The 15,247-nt window shown below is 40.9% G+C and overlaps 1 protein-coding gene across 1 annotated transcript in view; it reads left to right on the top strand.

Annotated features, from left to right (window-relative positions):
* DGKI (diacylglycerol kinase iota) overlaps window positions 1–15,247 on the top strand; it is a 428,452-nt gene that overhangs the window by 312,553 nt on the left and 100,652 nt on the right. The window contains exon 21 of the mRNA XM_035021183.1: window positions 6,354–6,454. Coding sequence (XP_034877074.1) covers window positions 6,354–6,454 — 101 coding nt within the window. The remainder of the gene's footprint in view (window positions 1–6,353; window positions 6,455–15,247) is intronic.

Here is a 15,247-nt window from a genome sequence, read left to right as displayed (position 1 = left end):
AATGCAAAGAGGCCCACTTGGATGTGTTTTTGGATAGGTTATTGTCAGTGGCAGCTTGAAAATGTCCCAGGGTAAATTGCAGCAATTTCTAGGAAGTTGCTAAAGGAAGCTATTGAGTATAATTATATCTAAATAAGGCCCAGCTTGATAGCTGATGAAAGGTGGTGGTAAATGTTTCTGGTTCACTTTTATTTAATTGAAGAACAGGCAGTCCTGAAATGGTATACATACTTTTCTGGTAGGGACATCTACCATTTGTATGTTCTTTTCTATTTGTGCAGATCCCCCTAGAGATAAGATGCAAAGGAGCATAATCCAGCATGGATTTACCTCCTGATCTCAGAGAGCTGGATGGAAAAAGGACAGAAATGGACAACCCAAACAGGGTTTGCCTAGGGCTCACAAAGAGAAAAACGGTTATGGAGAGGTTTAGATGATGTCAAATGTGCTAAAGGGCCGTGTGTAGTCCCAGAGGAATTCCGCTTTCCTGCATTTCATTCATTATTTGTTTAAAAACATTTATTGTAAACAACATGGGCCAGACTCTTAGGTGCTGGAGTTGTAAAGAAGAGGAATAGTGGTTTGTGCCATGACCTCACACTAAAGTCCACTCATAAAACAAGGACCTGTTCAAATGAATCCTATTAAAGATCAGTTAGAAATATACTTTATTACATCAAGTTTATAATCAGGTAGAATCTCACATTTACATTGCTTGAAAGAAGTTAAAGCAATGTATCCCGATTAAATCAGGCCTGGAAGGAGAAAGGCAGACAAAGTTGTGATGTTTTCTGCCTTGCAAAGGAAAACTAACTCTTTATATATGAGTAGCAAATTCCTGGTTAAATTAGAGTTCATCATAAAAATCAGTGAATCTACACGAGTGTTTTAAGGGGCAGATCTTACCCTGAAGCATTTAAAAATGTTAATGAAAATTGGACATTTACAAAGTACAAAATGTAGAGTAATTATAGAACTTTAAGGGCCTCCTGTAACATGAATGAGGATTTATATTCTCAGTATCTTTAAGATATCTTGCCAACATTCGCGGGACCCACTTGCTTTCTCATCCCACAGATTATAAGATGCCTACGTAACTCTGAGTCTTTGTCTCCCTTCCTGTGTCATCAAACTGTCATTCTGCTAAGGTTTGGTATCTACTAACTGCTACTTAGAGCTGTAACTCTGGCTTCTGCTATGGTATTATCTAGGATTAAATTTTTTAAAAAAGGCTTATGGAAGTTGAAGCATCAGGGTATTAATAAAGATAGAACAACAATATACTTAACACTATTTACCAGGGATATGCTAACTGCCTTACATGTATTTTCTCATTTAATGCTCACATATTCCTATTATCAGTTCCATTTTCAATCAGAAAATAGTTTAGACAAGGTAACTTCAGAGTTCTCAATGTCAACCATGTATTAATTGACAGAGTTCTGACTGGAACTAAGATTCTTCTGAGTTTGCATCTTGCATTACACACTGTGTTTTAGTGTCTTAATATTAAAGGATATTATTCCCAGGTGATTCATATTTCCAATAAAAGAAGGAATTAATGTGGTGTTGCTGGCCGTGAAGTGACCTTGGGGAACGAAAGCCCCCAACTCATTCTCTTGGTCTGTAAGGGGTATCCATGTGAGAAGGTTGGAATGAGCAGAGTGTGTTATGAGGACTGAGAGAAACCTGTGTAGTAAGGAAGATGTAAGTTGAATAGCAGTGAGTGTTCTGAGAGTTGTCTGGATGGTGCTCCACCTCACCCCTCCTAGCACCTCAGAGGAACAGGTGTGTGTAATGTGGATACGGGAAAGTGTGGTCTGGAGCCCAAGTGCGTGAATTTAATGAGATGCTTTATGGTAGTTCTTGAGGGAGTTGTCATGGGGACATTTGGGAGTTACGTCCAGAGCCATGAAATTCCAACATGCACAAAAAACTCTTGACATTTCAGAGGAAATTTGTGAGCAAGTGATAGGTTGAGGTCACTGTCCTGATTTCAAAGGGAATTCCAAGATTGTTGAGTCCCTTTTCAGAACCTTGAGTGATTCCAAGGAAGTCTGGTTTACAACCCCTGCCTGCTACAGAGCCTGCATCAGTATCGGGATAGTTGGTGGTAGATGTTGGCATGGAGGCAAATCCATTTTTATTCAGGATGTTCATCTCTTCTATGCTCTACTAACTTTCTTGGGAAAATGTAATTTTAGAAAACTAATGGCACTGCTCTTCCCCAGACTCCAAGGAACAGCTTTGTCATCATCCGCCTCCACTCAGCCATTAATGGAACATTAATACATTTTGACATAAAGGGACCCAGTTGAATTACTTGGCTTTCACTTAATATCTGTGTATTTTATCTTTCCCACCTTCTGGTTGTCTGTTTTCATGTTATTGGTTGGCCGGTAAAATACCTATGCGAGAAGGTCCAGGAGAATGATGGCACTGTCCAGACCAGACAGTTTCCCCTCCGAGGAAGCCCAGCAGTGGGTCAGAGGGCCTAGGGCGGCCCCAGCACATACCCTGAACTTCTCCCACTAACTGGCAGCAGCAGATGCTATTGCTTATTAGCAGAACCTTATGTAGGGGAGCAATTTTCAGAATAATGATTATCCTGATAATAGCTAGTGTCTGCTGAGCACTTACCATGTGCCAGGCACTCTTCTGTATTGACTCAATTCATCCTCCCAGTATCACTGTGAAGTGGATCCTGTTCTTATCTCTACATTACCCAGGAGGAAACTGAAGCACAGGGTTTCCTGATTAACCGGTGGAAGAAGTGTACTTCACGGCTAGGCAATCTGACTCAGGGCCTGAGCTCTTGCACTCTGCTGAGCTGCCTAGTCTTTATGCCAGGATCCAAAAGAATTCAAAGGAGATTTCCATCCTGGACCCCGTGATTGCCCTAAAATTTGCAGATGAGCCCCAACACTTGACAGCAGGCCAAACACCAGGTACCCTCATCAGAAGAGTGGGTTTAAGCCAGCTGCTGCTGGTGGGAACGTGGGATGCGTTGCTGGTCGCCGGGAACAGATGGGCGCTCAGGGCGAGCAAGTGAGTGTATAAGAAGGTGGGATGGGGGAGAGTAACAAGCAGTTACTGAGTCTCCATTTTCTTGTCTCCTACTTAGCTGATCGCTCTGGAGATGAAGTGAGATAGTTCATGAATTCATTTGGATTCTGGAAAGTTCCATTCAAATGACAGTTCCTGTTGTATGTCCATGGTGTGCCACCTGTAAGGAAGATTGGTGGAGGCTGTGGCTCAGGAGGCAGCAGTGTGTGTCTGGAATTGGTGGGCACAGATGCAAAGCTGGGAGGTAGAAGCATGTGGGCAGGGAACGGGCACAGACGGACCGTGAGAAAGGCGATACACACTGGTTAGCTAGTGGGGAGCTCCTGGGAGAAAGACGTACAGTGACTGGTCTGTATTCATTCTCTGAATCCTATTTTCTACTCTACAGCTACTGCTGGAACCAGGTCTTACTCCTGCTGTCTCTAGCCCACTGGAGAATGCTAGAGCTCACTGTCACTAGACCTACTGTCATCTCAAAATGTATTGAAGTAGAGCTCTTTCAACCTCTGTCCTCCCCCAACTCCCGTCAGAGGGTATGGTGGGCCACCACATTCTGTGCTTCCTGCTTCCCTCTTACCTGATGTACTTGTGGGGAAATATTTCTTAATTACATTCTTTTCAGGTCACTAGGGTGAACTTGAAAATAAAAGGATCAGAACCCTCTTGGGCACCTGGGTGGCTCAGTTGGTTAAGCGACTGCCTTCGGCTCAGGTCATGATCCTGGAGTCCCGGGATCGAGTCCCGCATCGGGCTCCCTGCTCGGCAGGGAGTCTGCTTCTCCCTCTGACCCTCCTTTCTCTCATGCTGTCTCTCTCTCATTCTCTCTCTCAAATAAATAAAATCTTAAAAAAAAAAAAAAAAAAAAAAGAACCCTCTTAATTTCGGGATAAGCATCTTGTACACTGTATGATCACTCTGTTAATTGCTTAAATTCTTTCCTATCCTTTCCTACCTACTCACATCTAATACGTAACATCCTTTGCTGTAACTCTTATTTTACTCTGGTTCTGAGTTATCATTTATTTACATATTGACATAATTTTAAAATCTTTTTCTAAAAATGATGATTCTTGATGTAAAATAATCCTTAAATCCCATCATGTAGAGATAACCACTTGGGATAGCTCGCCGAACATTCTCTCTAGACACTTGTGTACATATACAAATGCTGAAATTCCACAGTTTACATGAAGGAGATTATTCCAGATATAATTTTCCATGACTTTTTTTTTTCACTAAACAATGTCACAATGTTATAGTGGGACTTCCCTCTAAAAAGATGTAGATCTACACACTCATTTGTAATATTTGCCCAGTGTTTTCTTGTTTCAGTGTACCACAGTTTACTTAACTATCCCCCAGGTGATTGCTTATTGATAAGAGTCTGAACACCACATAGAGATCATTTGACTTTGTTAATTCAGGCTCTGTGGTTTTGTTGTCAAATCCATGGGATTCTTGGCACCACACAATAAAACAAGCATGAAACTGATGAGTGAAGAGTCTGAGACTCTGCTCCCAGCTCTGCCACTATGCCCAGCTATGTGATCATAAAATCACTTTACCTTTCTGAACCTCAGCTTCCCTGTCTGTAAATGATGTAAGGATACCCATGATATTTAAGGTGTATAGTTAACACTAATTCAAAACGTGCCTTAAAATCCTATTTCCCATCACAGCTTATGCCCATTTTATTTATCAATGCCTATTCCATGTCCAGTACAATGCCCAATACAAAGTGGACACCCAACAGACACACTTTGAATGGACTAGTCTATTGATTTGTCTTCTCAAAACTTTCCCTCAGAATTATCCATCTTGTATTTCATATTGGCTTAGTTTTTAACCCAGTGAACCTCAGACATTTTTATTTGTCCACCATCTCTCTTTAGCATTTATGCACTTGTATCTAAATATCTTTGTGTGGGAGGAGGAAGAGAACTATGTATGGGTGTGCACGTATGTATCCATAGTTGGATCTATATGTTGTTTTAGGGGTATTAGAGTGGGAGTCTGTATATGGAGGGAGTTACTATACTTTGCCCAAAGATGAGGTGTTAGGCAAGAGAATGAGATTAAATTATTTTTCCCTCCTTCCAGAGTTGCAGTGAAATTCCATGTGTGTGTTTGAGATGGGGGTCCTGACAATATCTTATCCCTCCCTCCTGCCATCTATCTTTTTCTTCTTCCTTCCCACTCTTCTCTTTCTTTCCCCTTTCCCCCTTCCAGTCCTTCCCTTCTTTACTGAAATGAATAGAAGAGTAATGCTATTCTTTCTACTTTGGCCAATAGTGACTTTTATCCAATTAACACAAGAAAGGAGAAGCAATCCTGTTTTTGCTAAAATTATCTGAACCAATGAAATCTAAGTATAAGGTAATACTGAAGGACAAGTGGGGATCGTGTTATATTGATACATTGAAGAAATGCGTTGATCCATAGTGGTGATGATGAAAATTAAATTGTTTCACTCAACTAATGCTGATAATTAGACTATTTTGAAAATATTATGTAAAATCCAAGGACATTCTGTGAGTGAACAGGATGCTTCAGAAAGCTTGGTGCTACCCTCTTTTAATTGTTGGACATGTATCCTGAACCAGTTTGGATTGAGTTCTTTTAAAATGAATTACAACTTCATTCCCTTTCTAAAGAAAGTACATCATGCATATTTTAAATTTTTTTCATCATTTTGAGGCCCTCAAAATCACCATCACAGGCAGCATTTATTGTCATAAGCTTTGAGAGGTGTTCTCAGACTGTTGGGGTACATAGAGGTATTTTGATCTCAATCCTGTGATTTCTCAGTTCTTGGTTTGCTTTTTAGAAGGTGTTTTTGTTTGTTTGTTTGTTTGTTTGTTTTTGTCTTTTCTGAGGGTCAAACTGCTGTATTTGGCTGATAGGGGCATATTTTCCTAGAGCAGTTTTTTACAGCTCTATGCCATGTCTCACTGTTTCAGATAAACTGTGTCTAATTTATTGTGAAGCTAAACACATGATCTTACTAGAACTTTTAATAAGTTAATAGTGAACAGGATATGCGTAGCTTTCAGAAGCTTTTTCTGCCTATTTCCATCTTCTTACCTAAATTCCAGAAACTTGAGGTTTCTGAGGATGTATTCTCCAGATAATGGCCGTGTTCTTCGTAAAGAACCTACAATTCTTGTTTAAATGAGAACTTTTTCTTCCAAGCATGAAGAGACATTATTGCCTTTAGTCCTCCCAGGTGCATGTGACTCTCAATTCCACTCTCTCATTTGTCTGACTACTTGATTCTTGTTTTGCAGTCCCCAGTCTGTCCCAGACCGCCTGAGGATCCGGGTGAACAAAATCAGTTTACAAGACTATGAAGGATTTCACTATGACAAAGAGAAACTTCGGGAAGCTTGTAAGTTGGAAGTGCCTAGTTGATCTCATGTGATCAGCCTATCTTCAGCTGCTTGATCCTCCTTGGGTTGATGGATAGATTCATCTTGTGTCTGAAAACAATGGTTAGGGAAATGAAGGGAAGCATAGTACCATGTGAACCCCAAGCGATGATTTATGGACTGAAGAAAATGGAACTGGGCAAAGGAAAACAGCAGAAGAAAATTATTATGCTGAAGAGGCCAAGTTAGGATCTCTTGGTTTATTAACCACTTTAGTCTCAGATTTACCTAAGACGAGAAAGCAGAAAGTTGGTGAATGTCGTAAGGTATCATAATGTCTAGAAAACTCTCGAAGACAGCACAAGTCTCTTCCTGGAGTCTACATTACCAAATACTGTCCCCATTCTTCCTGCAGGTGTGACAAAGTTATCCGCAAAGACATGTCCAACACATCTAGCTATTATGTGATTGCATAAATATCAGAGGCCCACAGAATACTTACTGTCATGATAAAGTGATTCACAGCTGATGAGGTGACATTGTTCCTGAAATCTTAAATTGACTCCATGTATGAATACTTCTCAATGTTCATATTTTCCATATGCTTCTTTAAATGCATAGCTGATTTTTAGTTCATCTTATCTATCATTCAGTATTTGTTGGGCACTTTTTACATTCCATTCACTATGTTAGATCCCTGTCTATACTGTGATAAATGAGGTAACTGGGTAAAGTAGGCCAGAAGATATTAAGACAGCAGGTGTGTTAGATATTAGGGTTCTGGGCTCTGTCGTAATTGTGGAGGCCAATAGTCAAATGCAGTAAAGTCAAGAAGATCAGGACGAGTATCCGAGGGTACAGGCAGGGATGCCAACAGAACAGAAGGAGTTTGATAGAGAACCAGAGGTTTATAAACTTAAGACCACCAACTGGTTCCAATATGGACCTACCTAGAGTTATGGAAGACACGAACGGCTAAAACTGGCAGGAATTGAGAAGGGGACACATTCCTGGGATAATGACTTCCAAGCTCTGATTCTCCACCTGTGATCTGGAATGGGGTTTAGTGGATGGAAATCCTGAAATCCAGGGTCAGTCTCAGGGGTGAGGGCAGAGAGTTACGATCTGGATGTGGCAACAAGCAAGGGTCCATTTCCCTGGTAGCCCAATCACTGAACCGCCCAGAGAATTCTTTGTGAAATTTCTCTTCTCTCAATTCTCTCTGCAGCTTCAGCTTCCTTAGCCCTTCTGGTTCTTTTCCTTAAACATCAGTACCTTCTAGCTTCTCCCCTGCCTTACCCCTATCTGTTCTTCTCTCTCATTTCCTTTGGTGGGAAACTTTGAAGTGGGGAAGGAGCAATTCCCTGAACCTCTACATTTCTCCCTTCTATAAATGACCGATTATATTTTCTAATATAAATGAGATTATAAGTGACAGACTAGCACAAAATCTAACTCATAACGTGATGGATATACATGTTTGCATTGGGACGTGTAGCTACAGTGTGAGTTAAACTGACTTTTAAAGGCTACTAATTATAAAGAAGAGTGTTTTTTATCTTTTCTCATTTCAAACTTATAGACAAATAGCTTATAATTTTTGAAAACTAAAAAAGAAATAATGTATCTCAAGTCAGTTAATATTTTTCAGCTTACCTTCGACTCTGAAGAAAGTCAGTTGGGAGTAGGGAAGCATTTGAAATTTGGGGCTGGAATGAGATTTGAGGCTTATCAGTGGATTTCAATTATTTGTCCTATCTTTTCCATGGCATTATCTGTCCACCATTGCCAGAGGTAATTGTGATTTGAGTTTTTACAAGAAGATGAAATTTCCTAGCAAGTGCTTTACTCATCGTATCTTATGTGATAAAACTTCTCTGTAAGGAAACTTCTTATATCAAATTGGGGGAGGTGACTTGGTATAAATATAAATCCAGTAAATTCAGCAGTGTCTTTGGGCTTCAGAAGGACAAAGAAGCACTCAAAGAGGGAATCAAGGAGTTAACTCGTTCTAAAGATTGAGTCTGAAGGAAACAATATATTAATTAGAAGTAAAGATGGCCAAGTCAGGCATTCCACATTTAATATATAGTTATGATGCTTCTAAACTGTGGTTGCTCGCGGAAGTTTGTCCTTCAGAGTTATATATTTGATTCTTACCTTCGCTCTCTTGCCTGATTCCAACTTTCAACCAACTACACATTCACAGGCAGGTCTGGCAGAGCTCAAACAGAGTATAAAGACAAGAACCAGTTCAAGTCCATATGTGACATACAATGCCAAAATAGATCTGTTATTTCAGAAGCATTGATTAAACAAAATGCATAGAACACATCTAGATAGAAGGGATTTGAGGACTGTACTCTGACCTGCATCCCAAAGGGAGTGAATCCTCTTAGGCCATCTATCGATTGGAAACCTTACAAACCCTAAACCAGAGCAGTACTGCATTACTGGGCTTAAAAAATTAGTTCCCTTTCTGGATGATACACTGAGTGATTCATCTAGGCAGCATGTGGCTGTTTGCCATCACTGTTTAATAGATCTTGCTCATGTGTCTGGATCATTATTCGTATTAGATTACAAGCTCGAACGTTTGTTGTCTAACAAAGCCCCACTTCCGTCCGTAAGGCAGGACTCCTTGGTAATTACAGGATGGCAGCCCTTTTAATTACCTTGCTTGTTTTAGCATAGAGAAAGATGACTACACTATTTCAAAGATTTACCATCCCCCTTCCATTTAGCTTCAACTTGCCTGGGGAAATTCCCTCTAAAATAATAGCATGAAGTGGGTTAGTCTTTGTCAGTCCCTTCCTCCAGCGCTTGCCAGTAAATTTCAGACTTACTCAAAATAATTAGGCTCTCATTACTGGCTTTATGAATTATTAACCCTCAGGATAATGATTATGATGTCCAAGAGGAAAGTCTATTCAGCTTAAAAGGTAGAACATAAAGAGAAATGGTTAAAAAGATCCATAAAGTCAATCCATAATGATAGCAGAAACTCACTCCCATAATCTGAATGGAGTATATAAATGAGTCCTTAATAAAGCACGTAATCATATAGTCTAGGCAGAGGGTGGTTAGTTTTTGAAAATCTGTTATATTTCTAACTCTGAAGGAGTTTCATTGATACAACATGTATTTTTATATCTAGAAAAACTTGGTCCTGGCCAGGGTTTAACTCTATCCCATGTAAACGGGCTAAACTTGACTTCTGGCATGAGCTTACTCTGCGCTTTTGAATTGCCCTGATAATTCACACAAGCCCAGGCCCTAAAACACAAGCCAAAACCAGTTTGGAACTAATCGAAAACAAGCGTAGCCTATAAAGGTAGGAGAGGACTAACATTTGTTGTACATCAAGTGTAGTGTTCAATGACCCTTTTACATTTTCTCAGTGTAATGGGAATTATATGGATGTTTAGAGGTGTATATAATGTATAATATATAATATCTCAGTGTATTATTCTCTGGCAAAGACGAATGATATTAAGAGGTGCCTTTTATTTACTGACGTGGTGAAAGAGTCAGAAATGTTTGTGTTTGAATCACAGTTGCAACCTTGACCAAGTAATTCATGTCTCTGATGATCCTACCTCTCATCTCTAAAATGAGACTATCACTGCAGCCTCCTAGACTAAGAGGGTGAAATGTAATCTCGTAGATGAAACCGCCGGGGCCAAGTCTGGCACGCTAGCGTGCCCCCCAAAAGCAGGAGCTCGGATTGTGGCGGTTGCTGTTGCTGAAGACACGCTATAGGCACGCGGGCTGCCCTGCGGTCTGCAGGTCCCGAAGCCAGCCAGCCTGCTCCACTCATGGCTCTCACTTCCAAGTACACCTGCTACCACCTTCCAACTCACGTTCTCACTTTCAAAAGCGGTGTGGAAAACACTGATAAATACCACAGGAATGTTAACATAATTAATCACTTAATTTATATGTATTTTGTCTGCCAGTGCAAGGGACGGCTCTGATGGCAGGATATTTAAAACTGTGAGACGTGTAAACACTGAATGCCCATATTTGGTGATCTGACCACATATCTGCATGCTGCTTTCTTCAGTCCTAAGACAGCCCCCTATGTGCATCATCTGGTATTCGGCACTGATTTTCTTTTTTTTAACTTCTTATTTTAAGAGCACCTGGGTGGCTCAGCTGGTTAAGTGTCTGGCTCTTGGTTTCAGCTCAGGTCTTGATCTCTGGGTCCCAGGAGGCCTGCGTCAGGCTCCGCACTCTGCTTTCCCTCTCCCTCTGCCCCCCCCCCCCCACTCATGCTCTCCTTCCCTCTCTCTCTCTCTCTCTCAAATAAATAAATCAAGAGGTGCTCAGTCGGTTTAGGGACTGTCCTACTCCTGGCTTCAGCTCAGGTCATGATCTTGGGGTTGTGGGATCGAGCCCCAGTGGGGCTCCGTACTCAGCATAGAGTCCGCTTCAGATGTTTTTCCCCTCCCCCTCTGCTTCTCCTCCTGTTTATGCTTTCTTTCTCTCTTTTTCTCTCTCAAATAAATCAGTAAATAAAATCTTTAAAAATAAAGTAAATACATCTTTTTAAAAAAACCTTATTGTTGGAATAATTTTAGATTTCTAAAAAAGTTACAAAGATACTACTAAGATTTCCCGTATACCCTTCACCCAGTTTTCCCTGTTGTTGAACATTTTATATTCCCGTGCTAACTTTGTCAAAGAAACAGATAGTGCTTCATTATTATTAACTAAACTCTGGACTTTCTATTCCAGAATCCAAATCCAGGACATCACATGGCATCGGGTGGGCACGTCTTCCCAGTCTTGTCTGGTCTGTGGCAGTTTCTGAGACCTTCTCTTTTTTTTTTCCCCATGACCTTGATGGTCTTAAGAAATACTGGCCAGGTATCCTGTAGAATATCCCCCAGTCCGGCTTTGTCTGTTGTTTAACACATAATTAGAGTGGAGTTATATATTCTTGAAAAAAAAAATATTGCAAAGGTGAAGTCTCCTTTTTTATCCCATTATATCAGGGGTTACCTGATGTCCACATGACATCCGTGATGATGGTAACCTGATCACTTGGTTAAGGTTGTATTTGCTAGGTTTCTCCACTGTAAAGTTACTAATTTTTTTCCTTCCCCGATGCTGTTTTTTGTGAGTCGCTAAGTTTAGCCCATCTTCAAACAGAGGGGGAGGTGGATCACTGGGGTTTTCATCGTTTCTAGTTTCCATATTTTACCTCAAGTGAATTTCATTTAACACATGTCAAAGTGGAGCCATTCACTCAGATGCATCCATGCTTCCAAAAACTATATACTGGCAACAATTATATGCTAGATACCACGTTAGATGGTAGGCATTGGAAGATGAAACTGGGACATTTAACACAATTATTCAGTACACAACTATTAAGCGCTTACTGTTAGCAAACAGTGGTAGGGGGAAAAAAACCAGAAATAGTCCCTGATTCACTGGAGCTTTTTTCTCACGTGATGAGAATTCCAATAGGGCTATGGAAACACTAGGTATGTATTTTCCTAGCAAACATCACTTAAATGACTAAAGAAAGGGATGGGAATATATAAGCAAGAATGAGAAAAGCCAATCTAACTACTAATTAGTTGTACGAACTTGGGCAATACATTTATCCTCTTCAGGCTTCATTTGCCTTATCTGCTCTGTGCAGTGGTTAACCTAGGTGTTTCCTAAGAACTACTGTGTTATGATAAATGTTTAGTCCTATAGAAATTACCTAGGGTTTAACATTTTTCCTCCTGACGTATTTCCTTAGTGAAGTTTTTAAAGCACGTGCATCTCTCATAATGAGTGTGAACATTAGAAAATTGTGTAAGTGCATTTTGCTTCATGAATTTGCTGTAAGTACTGATTTTTTTTTTTTCCTGTTGATTGCTTCATCTAAAATTGAATCTTTCCCCTCTCATTTAACAAGTTGACAACTGGGCTGTTCAGTAGAGATTAGGCCTCCATTTGGTGGAGGTAGGTGTTCCATTTTGAAATGTCTGAGGACTTAAATGATGTCAGTCTATTCTCTGAAGGGAACTGTCCATCCCTTTGGGAGCATGTTTGTCTTTTCCTATTTTTCATGAGTTGACATTTACTCAGAGTTTTGTGTTTAGTTTCTTCTACTGTTCTTCCCTATCTTTTGTCTATATCGTATATTTTTTATTTAAAATGTAACAGGGGCGCCTGGGTGGCTCAGTTGGTTAAGCAACTGCCTTCGGCTCAGGTCATGATCCTGGAGTCCCTGGATCGAGTCCCGCATCGGGCTCCCTGCTCGGCGGGGAGCCTGCTTCTCCCTCTGACCCTCCCCCCTCTCATGAGCTCTCTCTCTCTCTCATTCTGTCTCAAATAAATAAATAAAATCTTTAAAAAAAAATAAATAAAATAAGATAAAATGTAACAAGTAAAAATTACAGTTAACTCATATTGCACCATTATTGTGAGCAAGGAAATGTCTTAACATTTCTACTCCTGTCGTATAATTTAATTCTCCCCAAAACCTCTGTGGTTTTGGCCTGAGCAACTTCGTAAATAGAGGTAGGGGAGATGTAGAGGACCCACTGTGACCAAGAAGCAGCACGCAGTGAGCTAGGAAGAAAGAGAGAGCCTGTTGATTGCAAGCCAAGAGAAGAAAAATGTTTTATGCAGGAACAGTGAGAACTCTGCCAAATGCCCCGGAGTGGAAGCAGTGGAGTAAGGATTGCATGCTAAGAACTAGTCATCGGATTTGGGCAGAGGGTGGTATTAGTCACAGCACAAGAGGTTGAAGAGTGAAAAGGTGAAGGTGAATAGAATGGGCATGTGTGCACATGGGAGCGAAGGAAGTGAGTCTGCGTAGGTTGCTCTTTTTAGGGGAAGAGAGAATGGAATGGTGGCTAGAAGGGGACATGGGATCTGGGGAGGATTTTTTTCTACTTTGTCAGAGAGTACAGCTGTCTCTCCTGACGGGACCCATTTCCTAGAGAGGGAGAACTCAATTCAGAAGAGAGGGTCAATTGCAGGGGTGATGCCTCTGAAGGGGGTAGAGATGGGACCCAGTGCCCAGTGGAGGGGTGGGGGCAGGCTCTGCAGGGCACAGAGCCGGAAAGGCAGAGGAATGATACAGAGACAGGTGAGTTGGGGGTTTGGGTACTAGGGAGAAGCAGAAGTTCTATTCTGGTGACTTTTATTTTCTCAGTGAGATAAGAAGCAAGCCTACTAGCTCACAGCAGGGTCAGGAGGGTATCAATGTTCAGGAAGAGCAGAGAAAGTTGGAAATAATCAATTTGAAGGGCAACACAATCCATGGCCCAGGCAGAATGGCTGAGCAGCACTTTAGATACGGATCACTTAATTCATTGGTTTTTCCTAAGTGCGTAGAACCTGACCTGTCAGTTCCTAAGGGTCTTGACTTATAAATGAGTACACTCTCTTTCTTTCCAGCTTCAAAGATTCAGATGCCAGGAGAATATTGGGCTGGAAGATGATGATCTTATTTTAAACATCAGTCCCTTTGCAACCTAATTCTGTTTATGATCCAAAGCCTTGCTTTGTTTACAAGAAAATGCATGCTTCCAGAGCTTTGGTGAATTAGATGCTGATGACGATAGGTCTCAGAAAGGAAATAAGCCTCAAGTGTTGATCTCTGATCCTTCTTTCATTGTTAAAACTCAGCTTTTGGTGATGAACACCACCCTTTGTAGGTCTATCCTCACGTCCCTGCCCAGGGGAATAGTTTTCACGTTCATTAGTTTATTCTGTGCACACACAATAATGACCAATTCTTACTGTTTGTACACCAACGTCGTTCATTTTGTTGGTACCTTCCCAGGTTGACTCTAGCATATCAACTCAGATGGCAGTTAGGTTTCTCATTAAAGACTTCCTTCTAGGGGCCTTGTATAAAATTGTTGCTTTTTTATTCATCGTGTTAACATGTGAGTGGTGTGGGGTCAGCAACTGCAGTCAAAGCATCATATTTCCTGGTTAAAACACCTAGTGTTCGCACACTGCTTCATGCCTTACAGAGGGCGTTCATAATATGCTCTATGCATGTGTTATCACAGGGACACTTAGAAAGATTGCCTCACCCGGGGTCACATTGCTGTGACAGGATATTACTAAGAGCTTACATCTCTCTCCTAATCTAGTACACTTTCCTAATACACAGGTCTACTTCTTTGTAAAGACATAGCTGTGCACTTGTAGAAATGTGTGTTAAGATAATAGCTTTTGTTATTGGTTGGGTTTCCTCAGAAATAGAATCTGAGGCTTTTGAGTTTTCTATGTAGGAGGTTTGTTGGGGACTCTCCAAGAGGGAACAACAGTTGGGAAGAGGGAGGAAAGTAGCATCAGTGCAGGGCAGAGGAAGATGTCAAGCTACAGTTGAAACAGATGCCTCCCACAGGGACATTTGCACCTGGGATGGCCTTTTAGGGTTGTCCCAGTGGAAGCAAGGATTGTTAGATGCAGGTCAGGCTGTCCCCTGGGAGGAAGCAAACTCTTTATTGAATACCTACCAGGTACCAAGCACTGTTCTAGGTGCTAGGGATTAGACTCATGACCACTAGCCTCCAGATTTTAATTTGTACTTTTTTGACCTGACCCCCCTACTATTCCAAATTCAGGGAATTGGAATATCAGTTACCTTCTTTAGATGTGTCAGAATTAGCTAAAAGAAACCCAAAATGTTGATGATGACCTTTTCGTAAAAGTTCTTTTCGACAGGAACTATTATTAAGCCAAATATTCTTCGCTTGGAATTTGAGTGATTAAAATTGGAAACATAAATGCAAGGCAATCTAAATTTCAGGCTATTTCTAGCCCGACGTTGTAGTCAGAGA

The sequence above is a fragment of the Mirounga leonina genome, unplaced genomic scaffold, assembly GCF_011800145.1.
Source record: "Mirounga leonina isolate KUSES-001 unplaced genomic scaffold, KU_Mleo_1.0 Mir_174, whole genome shotgun sequence".
Lineage (NCBI taxonomy): Eukaryota > Metazoa > Chordata > Mammalia > Carnivora > Phocidae > Mirounga > Mirounga leonina.
The sequence above is the reverse complement of the archived record's forward strand: the minus strand, read 5'-3'. Positions and strand labels throughout refer to the sequence as shown.